Source organism: Equus asinus, chromosome 6 (genome assembly GCF_041296235.1).
Source record: "Equus asinus isolate D_3611 breed Donkey chromosome 6, EquAss-T2T_v2, whole genome shotgun sequence".
Classification (NCBI taxonomy): Eukaryota; Metazoa; Chordata; class Mammalia; order Perissodactyla; family Equidae; genus Equus; species Equus asinus.
The window spans coordinates 15125274-15152870 of NC_091795.1; the positions used below are offsets into that span (position 1 = coordinate 15125274).

Genomic DNA, 27597 nt, shown 5'->3' on the forward strand with positions numbered 1-27597 from the left:
GGAGTGAGGGGAGGATTTGTGAATCTAGAATAATTCAAACAATCTTTTGGAAGATAGTTATCACAACAGTCTTTGCGTCTAAACATGACTATGTTTCTTTTAACTTGAAAAACATATTCATTGAAAGCTTTTTAATAGACTTTACTTACATATAATTAACCAAGTCAGATCAATGCTCTTTTTGACTTGTCAGGTTTAATATTAAGCTCAGTAGATAAAAATGCTCTTAATCATTTTGAATTAAAGTTTGGAGAATTTTTAGACAAACCCAATCATTTCTATCGCCCTTACTTTTATGTGGTGAACAGCAAATCTTTGTGTTACCTGACGAACACTTTAGAAACCCATGGATAGCTTAGGCATAAAATACAACTTAATAATTTTATTATTTTAGATTTAGGTATGATTTTGGGAAAGGAAAAATCCTAATAGTTTTTAGAGAAGACAAGATATGTGATAAGTATCTACAAATAGGAAATAATTTGATGAAAAAAGGAATCTCTGGGCAAAAATACCTTAGCTTACCCAAATTCTATTTTTACCTTTATTTTACATTATTCATCCACAAGTTGCTGTAACTTAATATATGTTTATATGTATGTATTTAGGCATATGCATATATATTTAATAAATTTGAAGTTTATGTCTATAGCTTTAAAATAGAACTAATTTATCAGTCTATTAAATTTAAAAAGTACATTTCATACTAAATTACCATCTGAATAAGCACTTTTATTAACAAACAGAAAATCATATCCATCTTGCTGTATACATATTTGTATTTCTCTGTAATTACAATACCTGGTGTAATTAACTGTTTATATTACCTTTAAACTAAAGTGATCAACAAATTTCTTTTCCAGATAACAAAGAAAATTAGAGAACAGAAAATGAAGACTTGTTTAGCTATTTTTTTCTCCATGAGCACTTATTTCATATCATTTTAATAATTTTGAGGCGGCAAAAATAACCATAAACAATATTATCCAAAGGTATTTTCATTGTTTGTCAATCAACTGTCACTCTAACAAGTAAGACTAACATTTCTATTTAGTGATTAATGTTTTATATCTGTTTCTTATTTGGAAACTCTCCCGACTTCCAAAGATTATTTATTAACTAACTTAATTACTTACCTCAGGTCTTCAAGTTAAATAAGAGAGAAAAGCTCAGATGTAGAAAACAGATTTTGACACATATACACAAAGAACAGAGTGACAGATGGTTTAGACAGTAACTTGGCCCCTTGAAAATTTTATCAAGCTGTGTGATCAAAAAGTCAGTACTTACTGCTCCTCTAAGTATGGAAAGGAGAGGATACCACCTATATTGAACAAAATGATCTATTTTTTAAGAAAAACATAGTAAATAATCTCGTCATGAGGGTTTCCTCACTTTTTGTTCCAACGGACCTCCCAAATACACAATCTTGTTCATGTTGAAAGCTCCCCAAACTGGCCAGTGTAATTCCTAATTGTCCTCGGTGAAATTATGCCAGTTAGGCTGATAAGCATACTAATTAGTATTCTAACAAGAAAAGATGAAGAAAATAGGAGTTTGGCCTGGGAGAGGGACCATTTTAGATTGAGAAGACCTTAAGAGAACTGGAATGTTCCTTAAAGATAGTGCTTGGGTAACTTCACCTCTCTGAGCTTGACCAAAGGCCAATGGTCACCAATGAGAAGCCAGATAAAACCTCCTGAAACAAGGCAGATGAAATTACATAAAGCAGTTCTCAGAGACACAAAGACAAGACTAAGGGAGAGGTCCTTATAAGGTTTTGAAATGACAATGTGAGGCAAAGGAATGCCAATCTGGGGAATCCCCTGGGTCCAGCTTGAGGATGGACTTAGCAGGCTTGGCAGGTAGACTTTAAGGAGACCCCCATGATCCCTGACCCCTGGCAGTCACACCTTTGTGTAATTCCCCTCTTCCCTGAGTGTGGGCGGGACCTGTAACTTGCTTTTAACCAACGGGGTACAACAAAGGTGATGGAATGTACACGATTGCCTCTACATGATTACCTAAGAGCACAGCACCCATCTTGCTAGTCTCTCACCAATGCTGGTTTTAAAGAAGCAACTTGCCATGAATCCTACAGCCACAAGGAAATGATTCTATCAACAACCTGAGAGAGTGTGGAGGCAGATACTTCCCCAGCCAAGGCTCTGATGAGAATCCAGCTTTGGCTGACATTGTTTTTAGCCTTGTGAGACCCTAAGCAGACTACCCAGCTAAGCTCAGACATCTGACCTACAGAAATGGTGAGATAATAATATGTGTTGTTTTTAGAAGCTAAGTTTGTGATAATTTGTCACAGAGCAATAGAAAACTAATGCACTAACCTATGCCCATATTCTCCCTGTAGGCTCTTCCTCTTCTAGACAATTTCATTTCTAAATATTCAATTTAAGATTTGATCCCTTCCTCTAGTTGTGGGCCATTGAGGTTAAAACCACTTACCCCAAACTTTATTAGACTCTTTGGGTAAAGATTAACCAATATTCTTTTCCCCATTTTAACCAACATTAATGTTAGCACAGTAAAAGAGATGGCAATAAATTAGCAGGGGCCAGCTTTTATTTACACAGTTGTCCTCACCCAGCTGCAGCAAGGACACCTTCTGCTGTGGCAGACAGGCCTCTCTCCAAGTGGACTGATCTCTTTGAAGTTAGGGTCCCTCCGCTTTATGTTCCCTCCAGGCCTTACATGTATTAGATAGTCAATAATTGTTGAATTGAAGCTGTAACTGCCTTTAAGCTTATTAATTAATGATATCTTCCTCCATATCAGGTGGCACTTATGCTTGATGCCCCAAAACATCAAGACCTATGACAGGATGGACTGGGACCACAAACAATGAGTATACCAATGTTATTGCTGCCTGAGCCAAATGTTACAAGAGTTGAAGGAAAATAAAGAGTAACTAGAATTCAGAGATTCTTCATCATCATCTTCAATTAGCTGCCACAGAATTTCCCAGTATGGCACCTCTCCTAAAATTCTTACTTCTCCCCACCCCTCAGGTATCTGAAATAGAAAAAAGGGAAATAAAATAATTCTCCCTAAAAGATTTCTCCCTTCTTTTTCTTCTTTTAAATAGCAACCTTAACTTAGGAATTCTTAGGAATTCAAAGAATATCAATAAAATTTGGACCAAATTAGATTTATAATTAGAATATAGACACTATTTTTGGTATTAGATTTACGAGTAAAATGAAGACAAGTCCACATGTGTATTCATAGACACTCACACACAAAGTAGCCCATCTAGCTGCACCCAATGTTTCGTGACTTTGGCTGAATCTCTGTTCTCTTGCAGAAAAGACTGAGCTCCTGAAGGGCAGGGACCATGTTCTGGTCAGCTCTGGATTTCTCCAACACACAACACACTGTTCACTCAAAGGGCCACCCACAGAATTTGTTGAATTCAATTAAACAAGAAAAAATATTTTTACAAAGTTAGGAGTTGGCCCCTTAGCATAGTAGTTAAGTTTGGTGTGGCACTTTGGCAGCCCAGGTTTGCGGGTTTGGATCCCGGATGCAGACCTACTCCACTCGTCAGCCATGCTGTGGCAGCAACCCACATGTAAAGTGGAGGAAGATTGGCAAGATGTTAGCTCAGGGCTAATGTTCCTCAACAAATCAAAAAGAAAAAAGTTAATGATAATTGCTAAGGTGACATCTGAACCTTGATGTTCAAACAATGTCATTTTTATCCAATTTGCAGTGAAACTATCAGGGAGGAGGAGGAGAGAATTAAACCTAATGACAGCACTGAAAGCTCCAAGTCTATCGTAAGGAAGAATCACACCGAGTTTAGTCAGTAAAAATGACTAGTATTTAAAATATATTTTAATGACAACACTTTCTCACCATCTTTAAATAAAACTGATCTGCACTTTTAACCCGAAACTGCTCTGGTGTTAGGGCTTAATTGTCTCCTGGTCCACAGGGCTCAGACGCCACCCCACCACCAGCTCCCCAGTGCTCTTGAGGCATGTGCTAGGCATGTCCTCCTCGGCTGGAAGTCCTTGTGGCAACCGCAGGGGCTTGATTCTGTGACATAAGAAAATGCTTTTAGAATTATACGAGGTAACACATTTTTAAAAACTGCTGAAATAACAAAGAACAAACCTTATCAAATGTTTAACCACTTTCAGTTTTGCATTCACTGAAGGAATATTCTTGTGAACTTGAGGAGTATGTGCCTATAAACAAAGGAAACAATGTTAGGGATCATGTTCAAAAGCGGATGGCCCTGTGTCTCAGTAAAATGTTAAGGTGAAGGCTCACTCTGTCTAAATCAAACTTTCAAATAAATTACATTAAATAATACATTTAAACAAAAGAAATAATAAAAATATACCTTAAAGTTTAAAAAGTATAAAATTTAAAGCAAATTTAAACAACATTAAAGAGACTAAAATAGTGGCATACTTTTTCTAAGCCAAGCATCTTTATTATATCTTTTTCCCAATATGGACGTCTTTTTGTACTTTTTATTCTGGTAACGATGTGTAGTTTATGAGGATGCTGTGGATCTCCACCATATTTTTCATGATCTGCAGGTGAAGGCTGAAAAACCTAGAAAGGAAGAATTATAAATGGTAAATTTTCAACTTACACAGTTTCTATGTACCTCTTTTTCCTTAAAAAAAAAAAAACCCTCAAACAACTACATAACCTAATCTTTCTATAATACTCATCTTCAAATTGAACATTTCTACCAGTCTGATGACTCAGATAGATAGAGTCTAAGAATTTCATACTATAAGAAAAATATCACCCAGGCAAGGATTCTTTTTGTTTTGTTTTGTTTTTTGAAGAGCAAAGCAGGAGCAACCAGCTGACACTAAAGAGTTCAACGGCCAAGAGGCGTACCAGCACTGCCCATGCTGGATACTGGGCTGCACCCCCTCCCCCACTCAAGTAGGGGAACAAATATAAATTTACACTGACAGTAACACATGAGTGTTATAAAAAAGTATGTACCAAGTACTATGAGAGCACAGACAAATGAAGGATAGCAATCAGCTCCACAGAGCTGACATTTGAACTGATTCTCTAAGAATCGAAAGGTTCTAGGGAGCTATCCCACTGAAAAACTTCGGTAAGTACGTAAAACGTACGGAATAACGACGTACATTATAACACCATTTGTAATACTCAAAAACTTAAAGGCCACATTCATGTTCCTTAATAGAGCAAATTATGATGCATACATTCTAAATAAAACCTATTGTAATAAAACTAAATAAAATATGATACAACTAAATAAATGATGATGTATCCTACTGGACACAATGCTGCCATTAAAATGAATAAGGTTTACTAGCTTTGCAGATAGTAACAGTGAAGGATGGCCATAATATATTCTTGAGTTTCCACACTATTAGAGGATCCTGTATTTGTTTCATCTGTACCAAATACATGAGCGTGTATATATAATATATTCTATAAATACTGATTCTAAGAATCATATATAATAATATACATATGTTTATATATATATAAGGTCTCAAAGACACTAGGTCAAGAGTCATACTGTTGGGGAATGAGACCAAGGAAGGACAAAAAAAAAAAAGATGATACTTTAATCAAAAAGAATATTATTCAATCATTAACTTATCCACTGAGAGGTTCATATAATATCGCTAAGTGAAGAAAGCACCTAGAGAAGCATTATATATGAGACAATTCACATCTTTAAATACATACAACAGAAAAGGATGTCAAAAGTGTTGACAGTAGCTGTCTCCAGGTGGGTGGGATAAAGAGTGTTTTTCAGTTCTTTTTGCTTGTATTTTTCCAGAGATTTTGAAGAGATGTAGGGTGACAAGAATGGTGGCAGGGAGAGAATGGGACAGGTATGTCAAAGAAAAGGAGGAAAGACATAAAGAAATGGAGTGAAGAGCATGAAATATTTGGGAAAACCAAGTGGTTCTGTGTGGCTAAAGTAGAAAAAAACCCATGAAAATCAATGCAAGGGATGAAGTTAAACTATGCTGAGCCTTTAGAAATTTCCAGAAGGGATACAAAGTTATTGAAGATTTGAAGCAACATGACCATATTTCAAAGAGATTCAGAAAGAAAACTCTTACAAGAGAATAAAATGAACCGAGGTGAGAGACTGGTACAAGAACACCCAGTTAGGAAGCACTTATGGCCATGGATTAGAGCCTGACTTACAGTAGTTGTAACAGAAAAGGGACTGAACTGGGGACTTTGGGCAGGAAAATAGATGGGCTTGCAGTGGGCAAAGGAAAAGGAGAGGTGTGATGGACTCAGAGGCCTCTGGTCTGGGAAACCAGGTAGAGGATGGTAGCACTAACTGACACAATTAACACAGGACAAGCACCCTCTTTTTGTTTGGTTGTTTGGAGGGAAAGTAAGACAATGAGTTTTCTTTTGGATATGTTTAACTTGAAATATCTACAAGTTATCTGCAGCAAGGTCTAGAAACCATTTGAGAATACAGGATAAGTTCAGAAGATAGCAAGGGCTGGAGACACACAGCTCCGAGTCATTTCTATGAAGTTTAAAAGTTTCCACATTTACTACAGCTGGCGATCAAAAACATTGCCTTGCACATTTGAAAAGAATGCTAATATCTGTATCTATCCTTTTCTTCCAGAAGTTTACAGACTAAGAAACATGGAAAGACACAGGATAATACAGTTGTGAAAAGATCAGCAGTGGAAAGACCATGACCATTGGAAAATGAAGAGGTTTCTGATTAAAGAACATCTAGTATCAACATAGTAAATGGTAATACTATTTTATATTTTTAAAAAATCAGTGGAGAATGATGGATGCCAAGGGCAGCGAGGAATAGGGAGTTAGTACAGAGTTTCAGTTGTGCAAGATGGAGAGTTCTGGAGATGGACGGTGGTGATGTTGCACAAACACAATATGAATGTATTTAATACTACTGAACTGTACACTTAAAAATGGATAAGATAGTGGATTTTATGTTACATGTATTTTACCACAATATAAAAAACTGGGGGGGGGGGGGGGGACAGGCTTTACAAAACTAAACATAGTCTTTACCATATAATCCAGCAATTGCATTTCTCATTTACCTCAAATGGGTTGAAAACTCATGCCCACAGGAAAACCTGTACAAGAAGGTTTACAGCAGCTTTATTCACTGCTGCCAAAACTGGAAGCAACCAAGATGTCCTTCAGTAGGTGAATGGATAAACAAACTGGGGTACATCCATACAATGGAATATATTCAGCAATAAAAAGAAATGAGCTGGCCACAAAACTCAGGTTATAAAAACATAACTTTCATTATTTCCAGAACCTTGTTTGAGTGTTGAGTCCCCAGCTACTTTAATGGAAAACAACTTGATCTTTTCAAATTCATGTTTTTCCTTAATTCTAGCCAAAGATTTTCTAGAACTAAAGATTTATCACTCTTTTGATTAAATATACAGATAAGTAAAGAAAAAAAAAGAAACAAGCTATTAAGTCATGACAAGACATCAAGGAACCTTAGCTGCATATAGCTAAGTGAATGAAGCCAGCCTGAAAGGGCTACATACTGTATGATTCCAACTATATGAATTCAGGAAAAGGCAAAAGTATAGAGACACTAAAAAGACCAGTGGTTGCCAGGCATTGGGAGATAAGAGGGAGGGATGAATAGGTGAAGCACAGAGGATTTTTAAGGCAGTGAAACTATTCTGTATGACACTGTAATGGTGGACACAGGACATTAAACATTTGTCAAAACCCACAGAATGTAGAACACAAAGAGAGAATTCTGATGGAAACCATGGACTTTAGCTAATAATAATGTGTCACTACCAGTTCATTAGTTATAATAAATGTATACCAATGCAAGATGTTAATAGGGTAACTGTGTATGTGGGGGAGGGAGCATATGGGAATTCTCTGTACTTTCTGTGCCCTTTTTCTACAAACCTAAAACTGCTCTAAGAAATAAAGTCTAGGGGCCGGCCCCATGGCCAAGTGGTTGGGTTCACATGCTCCACTTCGGTGGCCCAGGGTTTCGCCGGTTCAGATCCTGGGTGTGGACATGGCACCACTCGTCCTGAGGCGACATCCCCCATGCCACAACTAGAAGGACCCACAACTAAAAATACACAACTATGTACTAGGAGGCTTTGGGGAGAAAAAGGAAAAATAAAATCCTTAAAAAAAAGGAATGATATGTACATATAACTCTAGCAGAGAAAACCCAAAGGTCCAAAGTAGCAATAGTCAATAAAGAAAGTAAACACAAAGAGCCACACAGTCAGGGCCTGAGCAGGAGGAGGGCTCATTGTTTTCTTAGGACAATGGTGATACGAAAACACAAAATATGAAGGAAATAAATCATAAGCAGGAACAAATAGATTCTGAAATGATAAAAACCCACTATTTCAAAGGCCAGTGACACATTTTTATTTTTAATAATCATCATTTACACAAATTCTATGTTTTAAACTCTTCACTCCTAGCTACATCCACAAACAATATAACACGAAAGTTTTCAATATTACAAAAACAGGTAACTGTTTTTGTACACATATAATATGTTTAAAACATAACATAATATGTTTAAAAATGTAATATGTTTAAAAAAATAGTAACATTAAAAAACAAAAGAAAACACAGCTCTTACTTTATCTGGAATTCTTGACCTGGTAAATTTGTGACGAATCCAATTTGTACAAATGAAAGACTCCACACCTTTTGTCACAGTCTAAAATATGAAATAAAACATTTGTTTTTTAGAACTCTGTCTAGTGCAGAAATCCATACCCACAAATTCTTAGGTGACAAACGTGTTGTTATGTAACCTGTAATTCTTAAATGTTCATCTCAGTCCCCTAGCTGAATGAACATATCTCATCTCACCACTAATATATTATAAAGCAAAAAGAACATAAATATAGACTTTTAGACCAGGGGTTGGCAATATTTTTCTGCAGAGGACCAGACAGTAAGTAAGTACTTCCAGCTCTGGGACTATACACTTTCCACTGCCAAGGCTCGCCTGCCACTGCAGGGCAAAAGCAGCCATAGACAACATGGACACAAATGCGCATGGGTACGTTCTAGTAAAACTCTCTTTACAAAAATAGGCTGTGGGCTGAATTTGGTCTGCAGGTCCTAGCTTGCCAACCCATGCTCTAGACAACGAGCAATAATTCACCTTCAACAATACAATGTAAAAGAAAGCCAAAATGAGTTTCCGTTTCTTTCTGGTCCCAACAATGGAATCACTCCTGCTTCTTCTCTCTTGCTCCCTTGCTACAATCCTCCAGTCCTATTTCTCTCAGGCTGCCAAAGAAAAGGATTCACTCCCAATCCCTCACACCAGGAAACTTGTCTCTGCTGTCTACCAGCTGTGAGAAACGAGACACAACCTCTCAGGTGGTCCTCAACTATAAAAAGGAAGTAATACTGACCACACAGATTAATCTGAGGTCAAGATAATGTATGGAAACCACCTGACATTATGATTATCTATAGCCAGCAGCAGCTCTCTGTCTAGATCTGGCCCTTATGAATAGATCAGGCTGCAGTGTTGCCATTTCTAAAAGAAAGACTGGGAAGACAGACACGAAAATACAAACATTAATGGTCTCTGGGACACTGTATCTCTTCTTGACGGAGAAAAAACCTAAAACTTTAAAAAGATTAATGCAGACCAAGGAGAATCAACACTGGCCAATTTTCACCAGCATGTTCTCCAGGAAAAGATCGTTTGTGATTCCAAATCTTTAGGGCTAAAACAGCAGACAAACCACAAATAAACAAAATTAACTCCTAACATTAAAAAATAAATTAATATATAACAAAAGGAACCTGTGAAGAATTTAACTTGCCTGTATGTTTTGTTAATTAGAAACGAGAAAGAAAAAGTTTTCAAGAAATAGAAAAAAGATAATTCTTGAAAAGAAACACTTACTTGTAGTCTGCCTGTGGGCCTCTGAACTATTGAGCGCAAGACCCCTGCCATGAGTGTGGGAGCTGTTCTCTTTAGAGGCTGTGAGAGTAGAAAATAGATCCATGGATCAAATACGTCTTGGAAATGGACAGGTCCCCCCTTCTGTAGTACTAAAAAACTAAACAAGTTAATTGTAAACTTGACTGAAGTTTAACAGTAAAATCTCAGTTATTTTAAAAATAAGGGCAAGAATTAAGTTAAAATAAACGTTTTATTCAGAGTTCAGCAAAACCATAGGTAATAACTATACATTAACCACATTCCATTTTCACCAAATGAGTTAGAGCCTAGGTTGATTCAACAAAAATGGGAAATGGGGGTTACTATCATTTTAAAAAATCTTCGACAATGAGGGCAGATAAAGAATGCTTTGTTAGAGAATCACAAAAAATTACAAAGCTGGAAAGGACTGAAGAAACTCCAACTCCTATAATTAGAATTGACAATCCTCTTACTCTATGTGTGGGGAAAAGGAATCCCAGAAAGTTCAGTCGTTTACCCAAGGGCTTCCAGCTCTCAGGAGACCATATGGTCTGGAACCCACTTCTCCTAATTCCTAGTCCAGGGCATTTTCACTAAATCACAACACCTTCTGTTAAAAAGTAAAGTAGAACTCTCTTCTTCGGTTATTTGTATTTTTAAACTATTCTTAACAAACATGCATTGCTTGTATGACCTGAAAAAGTCATGTTTACTTACTTAGATACAAAACAATTATAGCCTACTATACTGACATATACTGAAAGCAGAAAGATTAAGTTCATGAACTACACATATATTTTGGATAGGTTACTTAATTTGTGTGTTTCAATTTTTTCCCCAAAGAACAGAAAGAAAATAATGCCTACCTTGCAAAGGAGTTATTCTAAAAACACCTACAACAGTAGTTGGTGCATAGGAAGCCCTCAATAAATGGTAGCTTTTACTATCATAAAATTATAAAGCTATAATAAGAATACACTAAAAACAGCAAAATAGGGTAAGTGCCCACCAGATTCTGGCTCACTCAAGCTCTGCAAGTCTTTCCTGCGATGTGAATGACACAGTGGAATTGCGGGAATCAATACAAGATGTCCCATGAAAAAAGTCAGACTTCAGAAAAATTCTCAGCAACTGAACCAATCTCTCAAAATTAATTATGGGTCAGCTTCAGAAGAGTTAACTACTAAATCCTTTGTGCCCTGAAAGCAAGAATTTCACCTTGTTCTTCTCAGCTTCTCTCTCAGCATCTAGCACACTATCTGAGGAACAGCTGGCACCCACTGTTGATGAATGCATGAATAAACTAATGGGTTAGAGCTAAGTCTGCTGAACTCAGAATTCAGAAGTACATCAGATTTTCGTAACTGTCATTCAGGCTTCAGACCTCAAACATTACAACACAGCATAACAATTTTTAGTTCAAATCATCCTCTGTTTGCTTAGCTGGTTGTTTATATATTTTGTATCAGGCTTCCTTAGAAGAGGTGTTGAATTTCCTTACTGAGACCTGCTTAATCTTCTGGCCCTCCAATCAAATAGATTATGCTAAATTATTTTCTCTGCCATACATCTTCCTCTCAAGTTAAGTATTATATACTGACTCAACTCATTTAGTTTCACACCTTGTTAAATCTTTCTCTTATCACTTAGATTTCAACAAAACCCTCCTAACTGGCCTTCCTGCTTCCATTCCAAGTTCCCTAAGGTCTTTTCTCCACAGCAGCAATTATCTCATTAAATCCTAAATCAGATCATGTCAACTGCTCTGCTCAAAACCTTCCAATGAGCCAGGTTTCTCACTGTCGGAATGGGAGGTTACACACAAGCAAGAGGGGAAGGCTAGAATGATCCATGTGATCCAATGATACAGGATTAGAGTTGGAATTCATTTTTAGCTTAACATAGACACTAATGGATACAGAAATAATTACAGATATTTATGTACACACGGGTTAGCTGTTAGTTGAGAGGACCTAAAAGCAACGGCATCCCAGTAGCAATGAGCACACTCAGTGCCCAGATAGTGGTTTCTAACAGAATTCTCTAATAAAAGGAAGCAGGGCTCCTTGGAGAAATGGCTGAGTACAGGGCCGCAGAGGGAACATATAAAGACAGTCTGGAGCATCTGACAGTGCTAGAAAGGAACTACTCAAAAAATCAAAATGATGCGTGTATGCCAAGTTAAAGAGACACAGGAACCAACTGAAAGAGCTCTCAGTGGCTAAAGCTAGAATAATGTGAACAAGAAAATAAAGTATTGGCTTATAATCCAAACCATAAAATAACCACGAGTCCATATTGATATAAATAAATTAATTAATGGGAGAGAAGGAACAAATCTCTCTTACAGAAGAATTTCCAATAATCTATGTAGCTATTTCCCCCTCAAAGAGATGGAGCAAAACTACTCACCCCTGGAGTATGGGCTATGCTTAATGACTTGCTCCCAAAGTACAGTACAGAAAGAGGGGACAATAACACTATCTCAGAGAAACCTGACAAATACTACGTCAGCCAGGTGATCATGGTTAAGATCACCTGCGATAAAAGTCAAGTTGATAGCATGTACCCTTGATATGACAGAATGAGAGTGGCACTTCACTTCCGTGGTCTTCCTCCCAAAAACCCATAACATGCCCTAAGAGAAAAACATCAGACAAACTCCAGTTGAGGGATATTGTACAAAATACTTGACCAGTACCTCCTCAAATACCTGACTACCTCAAAACTGTCAAGGTCATCAAAAACAAGGAAAGTCTGAGAAACTGTCATAGTCAAGAGGAGCCTAAGACATGACGACTAAATGTAATAGGGTGTCCTGCAAGGGACCCTGGAACAGTAAAAGAGTAACAGGCAAAAACTAAGAAAATCTGAACGAAGTATGAACCTTAGTTAATAATGAGTCAGTATTGGCTCATCAATGACAACAAATGTACCATACTAATCTAAGATTTTAATAAAAGAGGAAACCGGAGCATGGGATACCTAGGAGCTGTGTACTATCTTCACACTTTTCAGTAAACCTAAAATTATTCTAAAATGAAAAGTTTATTTCTTAAAAAACTAAAAACCTCCAATGCCTCTCCATTTGAATCAGAGTGATAGCCAGTCCTTAACCCCCACCTCCTGGACTTCATCTCCAATCATTCTCTCTCTCTCAATCCCTACACATTGGCCCCCTCACTGGTCCTGGAACTTGCTAGGCAGGCGTGCTCCCTTGGACTGGCTGTTCCCTCTCCTGAAATGCTCCCGATAGTCACATGGTTAACTCCCTTACTTCCTTCAATTTTTGGCTCAAATCTAACCTTCTCAATGAGATCTACCCCGATTCAATTATTTAGCTTTTTGACCCACGCCACAATCATCAGCACCCATGATCCCTCCTATTTTATTTGATTGTCTTTCCATAGCACTTATCATCTTCTAACATAATTTATTTGTTAGGTTTGTTGCTTACTGTCTGTCTCCCTTCAATAGCATGTTAGTTACAACAAGGACAAGGACTTTTTAATTTTGTTTTTGATCTGTTCTGTCTATTCACAGGTATATCTCAAGCCTCTACCTAAAGCAGCACCCGCCATGCAGTAGGCACTCAATCAATTTTTGCTGGATGACTGAAGCTAAGTTCACAGACTTCAGAAGGTGTGACAGTCAAAAGCTATGTTTTAATAAAATAAAGGTTATTCTTAGTAATTAGGCACACAACTCTTGGACCTTGAAGCAATGATACTGTCTTCTACTGTACAATAACTTTTCTCTTGCACAGATGCAATGCAAAAACAGGAAAATATATACATCATATGAAAAGTACGATCCTATTTCTATTTAAAAGAAAAATGTGAATCTGTTATAAACACAAAAGAACTCTGTAAGGCTACCAGAAAAACGTGACCTAGGTGGTAGGCTACTGGAGTGATTTTTCCTCTTTTTTTTTCCTTGTATGTCCAATAGTTTTATTGGAGGTGGTGGTGTTTTACAATGACCATACATGTAACTGGTGTTAAAAAAACTATTTCCTTTCCTAAAGAGACATCTATTTAATGATATGGGGGTGGGGGGTGACTACTGAAAATGCAGAATTTCCCTTTCAATAAACCGAGATCTCTGAAGGCAAGAAATGTCTCTTTTTTCAACTCAATGCCTAACAAGTGGTAGGCAACCCTTATAAGTGCCTTTTGGCAAAAAAACGCAGACCAAACAGCTTTGAGTAGATGGCGACCAAAACATGGTTGCAAAGTGACAAAATTTTAGTAAAATGGCAAATATTTTAACCACCAACTCCGGAAGGTTCACCTTCTAAAATGCAGCAATTTAAAATTTAGGCAATTTCCTATTTTCATTAACAAAAAATTAAGTTACGCTCATCCCGAACGGAAAGCCGAAGTTATGAATAAAGCAGAAGCACAGAAAATGCTAAAACAAACTTCAACTCCCTTTCCCAGGCTGTCCAGCCCGGGCGCCTCCCCTTGAACTTCGGTTCCAGCCGCGCGTCCCGGAGCGCCGCGCACTGGGAAACCGGGTCAGGTCGGCCAGTGGCTTTTCGGGAGCCAAAGGGATGGTATCGGGACGCAGGCCCACTTAGGTCACTCTGACCCGCAAGCTCATAATCCAGCTGGGAAAATCAACCCGCATCTGCACAGGATTGCAGATATGCACTCCTGGCAAAATGCAATCTTTCGGCCACTCACTCCTCACTGCCCAGCGACTGCTAAACGTCCAGCCTGAACTTACCCACCGAGTGGAAGCCGAGCCCAGGATAGATGACCAAGCGTTACACTCCTGCTCCGCCGTCACAGTGCGCGCAACCGGCAAACTAGGGCACTTTAGTTCCGGAAGAGTCCCTCCTTCAAGGGCCGTAAAAAGAGCGCAGGCGCATTGGCGTCACTTGACCGATCCCGGCGTGCTGAAGACCCGCCCAATCTGGCCCGGCTTGAGGCAGAGGGCTGTTTCCGGAATTATGGCGAGGTGTGGTCTGGGCCAGGATCCCGAAAGCGCCGCTGCGGTCGCTGTGCTAAAGCGGGCGGTGGAACTAGATTCGGAGTCGCGGTACCCGCAGGCTCTGGTGTGTTACCAGGAGGGGATTGACCTGCTCCTGCAGGTTCTGAAAGGTGAGCAATGAGCCGTGGAGGGAGGACCACAGGAAAAGGAGCTGGATCCCGCGGTGTCTGCGGGCGGAGCGAAGGATTTAAAAACCATGCTTGGGCACCAGGAGGAAGCAGTCAGATACAGAAGGTGGGATATGCTACAGGACAAGCGGACTGCTTTCTTTATGTTCTTAATAGATTGACGTCATTAAGAAAAGGGGGGTGCTACTCTAGATTTTTAAGAGACATAACCAAATGTAATGTCAGACTTGATAGGACATGGGTTTGAACTAACTGTAAAAGACAAAAAATTGTAAAACTGTAAAAATTGATTTTTGGATCAATTTGGAAAGTTTGAATATGGATTGGGTAACATGAAAATGATTAACTTTGCTAGGCAGTATGGTTTTTTTAAAAACTGTCCTTAATTTTTAGAAATGCACACTGAAGTGTTCTGGGAAGAATAGTCGTGATGTCTGAATTTAATTTTACTTAAGAAAAAGAAGTTGAAGCAAATGTGGCAAAACGCTAACAGTCTTTAAATCTAGGTGATGGGTAGTAAGGGGGTTCATTACACTATTATCCTTACTTTTCTGTTTAAACTTTTTCATTAAAAGTAAATGAAAAATCACATCGCGGTAAAAAAAAAAAAGATTTTTTGTAAGAAGTGGCTGTTGTATTGAAATTCATGTGAGAGATGCGTCGGGTTGTGGGCGGAAGCGGTGAGACTTTTTCCGTTAGGTGGGTGGTTATTCTTAGTGTTGAGAAGCAGCCAAATAACGCTTAACACCCAGCACAGTCCCCGGCACAAGACCCTCTGCTAGCAAAAAGATGATGACTTGCTGAGGGCTCGGATGATGGTTAGCATTTTTTAGCAATAAAGTATTTTTTAGTTAAAGTATGTACATTTTTTTAGACATAATGCTATTGCACACTTAATAGACTACAGTATAGTGTAAACATGTTTTACATGCACTGGGAAACCAGAAAATTTGTGTGACTTGCTTCATTGTGATATTCGCTTTATTGCAGTAGCCTGGAATGGAACCGGAAATAGCTCTGAGGCATGCCTGCATGAACTTGTGGTTTTTAATATATATACAGATGGATAGACAGAGAAATAAATACAGATGTATGTGTGTGTTAGTAAAACTACATATACCTTCCCGCTGTGTTGACTGACAGGCCTAGGGGTAGTGCTAGTTCCCCCACGTAGCAGTGAGCACACTTGGCACCCAGAATTTGATTTCTTGATAGCATTCTCCAATAAAAGGAACCAGGGCATCTTGGGAAAATGGGTAATTTGGGGGCTGGGGCAGGGAAAATACAAGATGAGTTTAAAGCATTTGCCACCAAAAAGTAAGGAAGTGCTCAAAAAATGATGGGGCATGTCGAAAGGACACAGGAGCCAACATAAAGGAGCTCTCAAAGCCAAAGCTGATAAAGTGTGAGCAAGAAAATAATGGTAGTGTTGGAATACAACCCACAGAATAAGATCAATATCCATGAATCCATATTGATATAAATTAATAATTGAATAAGTAAATAGATGGGGGAGAAGAGACAGCTTTTCCTTACAGTAGAATTTCAATTAATAAATAGGAATGATGGAAATAGGAGATCACCATTTGGCAAACACTGCAGTAATAATGATTGCAGGCAAGGACCATCAGTGGATGCTAAAATTAGTGCGTGAAAGAGTGATGAGAGATAGGATCTCTTCCCACAAGATACATATTAATTACAAAGGAGAAAATAGTGATTTTACAGTGGAGAAATCTGTGAACTCCACCTTAACCAAGTGATCAAAGTTAACATCACCAGTTATAAGACATGTCAACATCACGTACCCACTGAGAAGGGCACAACACTTCTGTGATTTTCTTGCCAAAAATGCATAACTTCGATATAAGCATGAGAAAACATCAACAGCCCAAAATGAGAGACATTCTACAAAATAACTGACCATTCTCTTCCTAAATGTTAAGGTCATAAAAGGCAGAGAGAGACTAAGGAACTGTTACAGATCGGAGGAGACTAAGGAGACGTAACAACTAAATGCTGTGTGGGATCCTAGAGCAGAAAATGAACTTGCTTTAGTGGGGAAATTGGTGAAATACACATAAGGTTTGTAGATGAGTTAACAGTGTTGTGTCAATGTTACTTTCCTAACTGATAATTGTACTGTTATTATGTGATGTGTTGATATTTGGGGAATCTGGGTAAAGGGATTCTGTACCATTTTTGCAACGTTTCCACAAATATAAAATTCAAAATAAAATGTTTAAAAAACTGAGAGTTTAAAAATGAAATTATTATGCAAAATATAAGCAATATCAAAAGGAAGGAACCAGAAGTGATTTGGTGACTGATTGGGTTTGTGGGGTTGGGGCTTGGGGTAAGATTTTATTGATAATGTATATTCTAAAATACCTTACATCTTTTGAGAACCTGGGAAAATGATTGAGCATTAACTATAATGGGGAAGTCAGTCTGGAAGAGAAGTTGGTTTTGTGGAAGATAAATAGGTATTGTTTGCTATCTTTTGATTATGTTAAGATATCAATCTTGTGTGTGATTAGGACAAAATAGTGCTCAGACTCAGGTTTGACATGTACTATGCCACCTTTGTCACCTCATGAGATTTTGTGTCCCTTGCAGGGAGACACAGTGTCAGAGTTCCCTGCTCCTAAAAAAGATGCTTCAGATGCTTAGTGCAAAAATGAAGGTCCGGCATGATCAAGCCAAATTTGAGCTTATTTGCGTATCTTAGGACTGAGGGAAACCATGCTAAAGGATAGCAAATTTGCAGAAAATTTGGGAAACTGGAAATAATGCCTGTACTTAATAGAACAACTGTTTTGAAACTTGAGAATATATTTTTTAATTTGTAGGTACCAAAGATGATACAAAGAAGTGTCATCTCAGAAAAAAAATTTCTGGCTACATGGATAGAGCAGAAAACATAAAAAAATACTTGGATCAAGAAAAAGAAGGTAAAGAGGCTTTTTTAGAGTGTGTTCCATAAGCTATTGTGACAAAGCCAATTTCACCCAATTTCTGGCTCTGACTTTGCAGCACTGTGTGGTCTGGACCATTTATTGCTGGGATCTTAATGGATTTCTGGTGCATTTCTGCTCCCCTATACATAAGCTATTCTGAACCTTTTTTTCTTGGTGGGGCGGCAGGAGGTGGTGGTTAGACACCCTCTTGAGAATCTGATGAGAGCCATACATACTGCAGAACCGTGCATGCTGTTTTAAGGCATTTACAGATCCTCATGAAGCTTATGTGTGGACTCCAGTTTAAGTAATACTACAGAGGAACACTGAATGTAAATCCTACATTTTATTTGTATTTCTCTTTATAAAAAGACCAACATAGTAAAGTACGTAAAGAAACTCCTGGGTCTTCTCTGTGTTTTGTTATGAATCAAAACATTTCAGGAGTTAAGTATTCTTCATGATTCGTGATGCAGTAGGGATTCTATGCTATTTTTTGCCAGTTCTCTACTCACGAGCATCCAGTTTACAAACGAATATATATATATAAATGGTCATTGCCACCTTTGCCTGAAGTGCACACTCCTGCTGCTTTTTGTACTCAAAGGAACTACTGCCCTCAAAACCAATGTCTCCAGCCCTCAGCTGCTCTTCCTCGCTATCCTTACGGCAGCCTTCTCCCTACCTCTTCCTAGTATTCTGCAGCAGCCCATATCCTGGGTACCCTTACTGAGCTCCTCTGTTGAGTAGGAATAAAATTGTTTCCTTCACCCCAAGTTGAAATCTACAGTGACATTTCCCTCTAAAATATTGATGAAATATAGTACCATTGGCATTGTGAATACAGCAGGTTTGAATACATTGGATTAAATTAACCTGTTGGCTAGCTTGACTTGAAAACTGATGCATAGTTGCTCACATATATGTGGAAATATTAGGAACAGAATCCAAACTACTGGTTTTTAAACAAAGGTTGAAAGTAGAAATTAGGAACTACCACTAGGGGTCATATTTTTAAAAAACCTTGAAGGTCTTTGATAACATTCAATAATTATTCATTTTGAATGCACAAAACAATGGAACTATCCTACTGATCCTGTGGCATCCTAGTCTTTGGCTTGGGTTATTGAGAAGTACTGTAAATTTCTGCTTAGAACACTACAAGTTCTAAGAAAGACTTCTAAACGCCATGTTATACTGCATTTATGTTTAATACTCACTTTAGCTATTAAATTATAGGACATAAAAAGACTTAATTCTGAAGAGGACCAGATAGCCACTGAATTATAGCTTGTGGTTCTACTCGTGGTGACAGGAATATCAGATACTTTTATACATACAGTTCTCTCTTGAATAAAGTGCCTGGTCTGTAGGATTCAGCTCAAGAACCTGTTCTAGGAAATCTCTGGACTTTCCCACTTGCCTGGCGTCCATGAAGGCAGAAATCACTCATGGAATGGTTTGCCTTATTTACCTCTGTATGTGTAACATCTTGCAATGTGCGTGATATATAGTAGGTATTCAAAAATGTTTGCTGAGTGGATGAGTTAAAAAAATTAACTTGTATCTAATTCCGATTAATCACTATATATAAATATAATATGTTTAAAAAGAAAATAAGTGGTCACTGGTTTTATTATTGAAGCTTGTGTTTTTTAGATGGAAAATATCACAAGCAAATTAAAATAGAAGAGAATGCGACAGGTTTCAGTTATGAGTCACTTTTTCAAGAATACCTTAATGAAACAGTTACAGAAGTTTGGATAGAAGATCCTTATATTAGACATACTCATCAGGTAGGTGAAATGTACTAAAATATGATGAAATGTTATTTAAAATATACGAGTTATTAATAACCCATCCTAATATCTTTCAGCTGTATAACTTTCTTCGATTTTGTGAGATGCTTATTAAGAAACCATGTAAAGTAAAAACTATTCATCTTCTCACCTCTCTGGATGAAGTAGGTATCTGAAAGTATTTATTCTTTCTTAACTTCATTAACTTCATTTAGTTACAGAATGTAGTTTGAGCAAGGAAAACCTGAATGTAATGCTTCAGCTAGAGCTATTTCAGAATAAACTTATTATCTAACAACAGGCATAAAACATCTGGAGAAAAATGCTCTTGATTTCAGTATGTTGTACTTTGCATTTGGCCACTTTGCTAAACTCTTTGATTCAAATTGTTTGTCAGTTTAGTCTCTTGGATGTTCTAGGAGGCAGTCACACTGTCTGCACTGTTGACAATTTTACCTCTTCTTTACCAATTACTGTATCTCTTTCCCTTGATTTATTGCGTTGGCCTTCTGGGGGATCATAGCATAATAGTGGGCATCTCTATCTTGATTTTGACTTAAGTAGGAATGCTTCTAAGTAATTCAGATTTCTAGGATTAATTTGGGAAGAAGGCAGCCCCATCTGGGAATAACTAAACAGCATTACTAAAATACACTTTAGGAGACAGGAGAGTTGTGTTATGCTCACATTAGAAAAAAACAATTATTTTGATAAAAACAATTGCTCTTAAACTACTTCATATTTTTTGGTTGCTTCTTTGAGACAACAGACATTGAAACTAGTATAGAACCTTTCCATTTTAATTCACCTGTGATACACACTGCAGAGCTTAGGGATAATTTAAAATATTAATAACTGAGGCATAAAATTCTGTTTTTCCTATTGACAGGGCAGTAGGAGAGAACAGCAAAGTAGTGGCCTGAGAGAGATAAAAGAGTCACTCAGGAAGCATGGAGTGCTGTTGGAATTAGAATACTCTTCTTCAATACATGACCGAGAAATTAGGTTAGTGTATAGTAATATTCTAATTGTCATGCAATTGAAAAGCTTATTTTTATTTCCCTTAAGTTTTATAAAACTACATAGAAATATTCAATTTAAATATAAAAATTTTAATTAAAGCTCAATTTTAGTGTCTTCACTTTTGAGGGGAAAACACATGGCTTATTTTGTCCAGTATGAGTTTCATATTTCCTAATGGAATAAAGTTTACATGTTCTGTGTCATGTGAGAAGCAGAAGTACTTTTCTGTCTATTCAACTGTACATATGGTGTTATGGTAATGGGATAATTTCTTTTTCTAGTGATACTAATATTTATTTAATGTGGTTTTATTTCTTACAGTTTATCAACTATTCTAGTACATGACTGTGCTGTGTCTCTAAGGAAACAGTGTATGGAGTTACTTCAGTCATCTGCTCCCTCTGTTTAGCACAGTGGCTTTCATATGTATATAGCAACGGCCCCCTTAGTTTTAACCAAAACTTAAGCACAACCGAAATGCAGAACAGGTGAAAACGCAGCTGCTGTGATTGAAGCAGAGATCAGGACCCAGAGCTGTTCCTGCTCACATCCTCCATCTCTAGGTGGGGGAACCCCTAAAACACCACCACAGTCTGCCTGAGTACACTTTAAAACCACTTGTTGGCAGAACAGGACAGTTTTACGAGCAAGCTAAAATTCAAGAGTAAGGGTTAACTGGTAAACTTTTTATCAGCTAATCAAATCGACTGATGGTGCCTGAACGGTTTGTTTCACTATAGACACAGCCCATAAGGAACCCCATGTTTGGTTCAACTCATGCCCCCAGAGGAAGTGATTTTATTTATTAGGGGGAAATTCTGCTGATACTTAATACACTACAGCTTTGATAATTGTCTGACTTAAAAGTCTGGAATATAATACTATATACGAATTTCAATAGGTTCAACAATGGATGGATGATTAAGATTGGAAGGGGACTTGATTATTTTAAGAAAGCACAGGTAGGATATAGTCTTATGAGTGAGTATGTAGCACTCTTTTTATATCATTTTAACAAAATGGCTTTGGTCCTTTTTTGTTAAAAAAACTCTTTTCTTCTCTTCCTAGGGTCGTTTTTCCCTTGGATATTGCGATTTTGATTTAAGACCATGTCATGAAACAACAGTGGACATTTTTCATAACAAGCACACAAAAAAAATATGATGGGTAGTAGCCTAATTTCCATTATATATTTCTATTTTAAGTGAACATTATATATTTTTTTACTTTGGATAGATCATTCCTATAATGTATGAATTTAACAATAAACTTTTACATTTCTACTAATTTATAGATCCATTGCTCAGTTGTGTGACCAATCCTAAATAGTGTTATAAATACGTTACTCAGTAGCTTTACAGTGTTTCAAGTCATACAGTTAATTTAAACATTTTACCAGCTTTTCTTATTTGGCTGTTGGAGAGTGAATCAACAGATAATGAGCACCTATTGTGAAGATGAGTTGGTTATTAATCCTACCCCTGGGAATTTAGATTTTAGGAGGGAACATCATGGATTAGAGTACTCTTAAGAGACAAATGGGCTTGTGGGTCTAATAACCAGAAAAAAAGTACAATGTTAATTTTTTACAGTTAAGTGTCTTTGGCATTACCTAACTCCATAAAGGCACATGAACCCATTTAGTTATCCAGATGCATTCTGCAGCTCATTCAACCTTGGCTGGCACATTTGTAAAGGTTCTCAGCTTAGAATTAACTGTTCTGGGTAAGCTCATCCATCCAGATGCCAGTTGACTGGTTGGAGACAAAGACCACGTTCCATGGAGACAGGCTGGGGGAGGAGATACAGGCAGAGGCAGTGGGCAGTCCAGAAGCTTAAAGAATAAGCTACCCCAAAGTCTATGGAGGGAAATAGGATTACTGGTGTTGGAGAGTGCGCATATAAACATCATATCTAGAGAAGGTTGAGATTAAATTCAAGATTAAATAGTGTGGAGAACCGGAGCCAGGTGGAAGCCATGGGAATAAGGTTGGGCAGAGTGGTCCTGGGTGGCCTTGGACACCAGGTTTATGTTTTGCCTTTGTGGGCCAGCAGGTACATGATTGAGTTGGCCTAAAATACCAAGAAGGGCTTCCAGAAAAGTTCCTGATGTTTTTCTTTGATGTTTTCAGGTTCAGGTGCTGATAATGCTGAACCTGAAAATACTCAAACCAGTTTGCCAAGCTTTATTATATGGAAATTCAGGGTCTCAAGAGAGCACTTCGACAAGTGTTGGACCTGATCAAAAGTTACTCTCTGCAAAGTATCCTAGCTCATTTTGCCAGGTACCCATCGTCATGTGGAAGTAGAGTGGCTTTTCATTCAGGTGAGAACACAGGTTAGACCTCCTTACTTTCATGTTAAAATAACAACTCTGATTTCTAGAGCGTATGAATCTATCACTATAGAGAATCAGCAGTCCACAACCCTCTGAAATTAACTTTTATCCAACTCTCATAGAAATCCTGCCTAAGAGATAATGATAGTTAAGGAAGAGAGCCTACACACATGCTCTCCATTATTCTAAATATTTGAAGTTCTGTCCCCAGACCCTATTAGAACACCAGATGCAAGTTTCCCTAATAAATATATCAAGAAATGTGCAAGAACTATATGAAAAAACTATAAGCTTTATGGAAGAATGTAAAAGAAAACTAGAGTAACTGGAAAGACAAATATTCCTGACTGGGAAGGCTTTGTAAGCTGTCAGTTCTCCCTAAGTTAATTTATAAATTAAATAACAAAAGAGACCAACACTAGGAGGCTTACTTGACCAGCTATAAAGACATAAAGCTACAATAATTTTTTTAAATGTATGTTTATAAGAATAGACAAATCAATGGGATAAAATAAGGAGTCCAGAAACACATCTAAGAGAAAGTGAATGTGTGTATGAGTACTTAATATGCAATAAAGGAGTCTTTCAAATTAGTGGGGAAAGTGTAGACTATTCAATAAAGTTTGGAAAAAATAACACTAGATCTCTACCTTACTTCACATAGAGAAATTATTTTAAATGGATTAAAGAGTTAAGTGAAAAATCTAAATATTTTTTAAAACCCCACTCAATGTATTAAGCATACCACAAAACCCAGGAATTATCAAGGAAAGCAGAGAGCAAAAGATTGATCATGCAGATATTTAAAACTTGGGTAAAGGGAACCATAAGAAAGTTAAAAACATATGAAGTCAAATTTACTATATATAGAAAGAGGGTTGATAGTCCTAATATATGAGGAAGATAGCCAAACTTTTAGCAAGTGAACTTGATCTCACCTCCTTTAGCCTCACCAAGTACTTGGTCCTTTGAGCAATCTCTCCTGCTACTGCATTGTTCCTGCCAGTACATACATCCCCATCCAGATACCACCTTCCTTCTTTGTTCTTCTTCATGAACAAACTTCTTGAAGGAGTTCTGTATACAGTTTTTTTTCCATTTCCCCACCACCTATCACACTTCAACTCACTTCAATCTGGCTACCCAGTCATTCCACTGAAATTGCTCGTCAAGGTCAACAATGACCTCCATACTACCATATCCAGTGGGCACTTTTTGTGTGTGTGTGAGGAAGATTGGCCCTGAGCTAACATCTGTTGCCAGTCTTCCTCTATTTTATGTGGGATGCCACCATAGTATGGCTTGACAAGCAGTGCTAGGTCCACTTTCAGTATCTGAACCTGCGAACCCCAGGCTGCCGAAGCAGAGCATGCAAACTTAACTACTGCCCCACCTGGCTGGCCCCCTCCAATGGGCACTTTTTAACCCTAATATTACTTAACCTTTCAAGATTATTTGACTGAGTTGGCCACTCCCTTCTTGAAACTCTCAGCTTCCATGAAACACACTTTCCTTTTCCTCTACTATACCTCTTAAATATTGGAGTTCTCCTAAACTAGGTGTGAGGTAGTAACCTTTTTTTTCAATCTACACTCTTCCCCTTACTCTCAATGGTACACTTAACTACACTGTTAATGGTATAAATGATTATACCGTTAAGTTCTTAGTGAAAACCAACAGAAACTGCTCTTACCTGATATAAGCAACAAAGATTTATTACAAGGATAGTGGGTAGTTCAAACCATCACCACAAGAGGTTCTGCAGTGAAAAAAATCACATCTGGAATCCACACAGAACCAATCAGATGATACCACTGTTGACCCCAATGCAAGGCCTGGGTACAGTAGCCTTATATCACTCTATCACTTACATTACCAGCACAGGACACTACATGGCCAGCCTCACTGTCTTTACTGCCTCAGAAATTCAGGCTCCTTCACTATTGCCAGAGAAGGGTTTTCACTATCCCAGGTTCCTGGATCACCATCCATTCAAAGCCTGGACCAAGTGCCTCTGATTGGCAGAGCCTAGGTCATGTCCCCACACCCTAGCCTCAAGGGAGGCTGGGAAAAGAGTACAGTGAGTTTTCAGTTTCCATGGGGTGTGGGGGTGTTAGTTTGCAACCTCAGGAGTTCCCCGGGTGAAATTCATTCGAAAATGGCCCCCATATACGAAGGGCAAGGAGAGACCAAAGAAAGAAGCAGACCTTCCCAGATTGGTAGGTGGCAGGTTTAATAAGCAAGGGAACTTACATACGAGGCTTGTCTTGGGCAGCTGCAAGATGAGTAGGTCTCTGCACCCATCCCCCAGAATCTTAAAAGTTTATATAGAAGGCTTAACTGAGTTCAGTCACATATACCATCCAGATTGCTCAGTGATACATTACTCTCTCAAGGCTGTGTCCTTGAAGTGGCTCCTAATGGGAACATTGGGCAGAAAGTACATTCCAAGAACAAGGGCAGATTCCAGTTCGAGGGTCAACTGGCAGTCCTCTCAATGACCTCCTCCAACAAGCGGGCTCTACCTCCCACCAAGATTTATAAGGGGGAGAATTCCCCAAACATAGTATGGGGACTCAGATGCTAAACACTTTAAATTTAACCTTTAGATGAATTATAGACGTCCACAATTACCTATTTTCATCACAACTATTAAAATGCTGTCAACTCCCAAATATATAAATTAAGCCAAGACTTCTTGGAGTTCTAATCTCATATATTCAGCTGCCTGTTTGGCATTTCATCTGGGATCTCAGAAGCCCACAAGCATTTCAAATATGATATGCCCCAAAGGCACTTTTGATAAACACTCCCCAACTCCCTGTGTTTACTCCCATCCACCCAGTTGCTCAAATAAGAAATCCAGGAGTCATTCTTGATTCCTTGCTCTTCTTCATCCCCATGTGCGAACAATCAGAAAGTTCTGAGAAATGTAAAACATACCTTGAGTCCATCTGTTCCAGGTGATGCTTGTCAGATTTCTATTTTGGAATATTAAGGCCTTAACACCCTTTGCCTGATGATACCCTCTCTCTTGAGAAACAAATGGTATTAGAACATCATGACTGCTTTATTGCACCAAAGCACATCCTATCAGATTTTTATACCTTTCTTAGAAAATAATTGTCACAGGTTGCAACAAACATAATGCTTAACATGCCCATGAGAAATCTCATCAAAATTGTGTTTATTTGCTGTTTAATATTGTTGCTAAAGAACAAAAGGACCTGCCCATTAAACCTGCCTCAAATGAAAAAAGCTAAACTGCCAATCATGTTAGTCCCAGTAGCAACATGAAAAGTCAAGTTCCCTTCACTTACTCCACTCCCACTTTGAGATAACCAGTTGCAGGCAAACTGTAGTCCACTTCTTCTCCCCCTCCTCAAAAAAAAAGGATGCGATCTGGATCCACTTAGGTATACGAAAAGAACTCATAGAAGAGGACTGAGATTAATGTGCTGCTATCCAAACACTGTTACATTGTTTCAGACAAAGAGGTCTCTAGGTCTCTCAGAGACCTGAAACTCCTGTGTTATGGGTTGAATTGTGCCCCCCAAAATTCACATGTTGAAATCCTAACCCCTAGAACCTCAGAATGTAACCCAATTTGGAGATAAGGTCTTCAAAGAGGTAATAAAGTTAAAATGACATCTTTAGTGTGGGCCCTAGTCCAATATGATTGGCGTCCTTATAAAGAAGTGGAAATTTTGACAGATATGCGCACAGAGGAAAGACTTTGTGAGGGCACAGCAAGGTGGCAGCCATCTGCAAGCCAAGAAGAGGCCTCAGAAGAAACCAAACCTGCTGTCCTCTTGATCTTAGACTTCCAGCCTCCAGAACTGTGAGAAAATAAATTTCTATTGTTTAAACCACATATCTGTGGGATTTTGTTATGTCAGCCCTGGCAAACTAACACATACTGCTTTATTGTTTCCTTTTTAAAAGAATCAAAATTAAACTTTGCCTTGAAAATGAGTCAACCCTAATTTTTAACAGGTGCCTAACACACCATCCATGTCTTTCCATGGCCACTGCCAGCACCACCTCTGCTGGATTCCTACAGTAGTCTCCTAACTGGCTCGCTGCTTCCTATCTTGCCTCACTCCACCCCATTCTTCACAGAGCAGCCAGAGTAATCTTTGTAAAGACTGTCATCTCTCATCACACTTAAATCCAGCTCTACTTTGGCCTATCAGTCCCTGCCTGACCTGGCCTCTGCTTCTCTCCCTTGTTTCCACACTTGACTTTGCTTATACGTACTTCCTTCAACACCATCAACAAGCCTAGTTCTTTCCTGCTTTAGGGCCTTCCTGTATGCTGTTCTTTGTGGCAGATTGTTCCGAAAATGGCTGCAGTAAGATCTCCCATCCCAGCGGCTCTTTTTATAATGACTTTG

The 27597-nt window shown here is 38.2% G+C and overlaps 2 protein-coding genes across 8 annotated transcripts in view; one reads left to right on the forward strand and one right to left on the reverse strand.

Annotated features, from left to right (window-relative positions):
• Window positions 1-711: 711 nt before the first annotated feature.
• Window positions 712-27597, reverse strand: part of MRPL30 (mitochondrial ribosomal protein L30) — a 37163-nt gene continuing 10277 nt past the window's right edge. Inside the window, exons 1-7 of one of the 6 annotated variants that reach the window (XR_011503856.1) lie at window positions 14691-14830; window positions 9935-10012; window positions 8642-8722; window positions 4441-4587; window positions 4138-4211; window positions 3877-4059; window positions 712-3030 (exon numbers count right to left, since the gene is read on the reverse strand). Coding sequence is in view for 3 of the 6 variants with exons in the window: in XM_014831408.3 (XP_014686894.2) it covers window positions 3927-4059; window positions 4138-4211; window positions 4441-4587; window positions 8642-8722; window positions 9935-10012 (513 nt within the window). In the remaining 3 variants the exon portion in view is untranslated. Of the gene's footprint in view, window positions 3031-3837; window positions 4060-4137; window positions 4212-4440; window positions 4588-8641; window positions 8723-9934; window positions 10013-14686; window positions 14831-27597 lie in introns of those variants that run through there. The other 5 variants (XR_011503855.1, XR_001396510.3, XM_014831410.3 and 2 more) reach the window with 5 other exon arrangements.
• MITD1 (microtubule interacting and trafficking domain containing 1) lies at window positions 14913-27169 on the forward strand. Of its 2 annotated transcripts, XR_011503857.1 has the most exons (9): window positions 14913-15063; window positions 17934-18035; window positions 19701-19837; window positions 19918-20004; window positions 20730-20845; window positions 21765-21825; window positions 21932-22030; window positions 22996-23189; window positions 26916-27169. XR_011503857.1 is itself a non-coding variant. In XM_014831411.3 (7 exons), the coding sequence occupies exons 1-7, from the start codon at window positions 14913-14915 to the stop codon at window positions 22025-22027; spliced, it is 750 nt and encodes a 249-aa protein (XP_014686897.1). In that variant the 3' UTR covers window positions 22028-22150. The 2 variants fall into 2 exon arrangements, 1 of the variants encoding a protein (XP_014686897.1); XM_014831411.3 differs by lacking the exons at window positions 22996-23189; window positions 26916-27169 and having other exon boundaries at window positions 21932-22150.

What these genes read in the sequence shown, in the direction of transcription:
- MITD1 (XM_014831411.3), top strand. Translation starts at nt 14,913, where the DNA reads ATGGCGAGGTGTGGTCTGGGCCAGGATCCCGAAAGCGCCGCTGCGGTC. An exon ending in TTCTCACCTCTCTGGATGAA is followed by an intron (nt 20,005 to 20,729) that starts GTAGGTATCTGA and finishes TCCTATTGACAG; the next exon opens with GGCAGTAGGAGAGAACAGCA. An exon ending in ATACATGACCGAGAAATTAG is followed by an intron (nt 20,846 to 21,764) that starts GTTAGTGTATAG and finishes GAATTTCAATAG; the next exon opens with GTTCAACAATGGATGGATGA.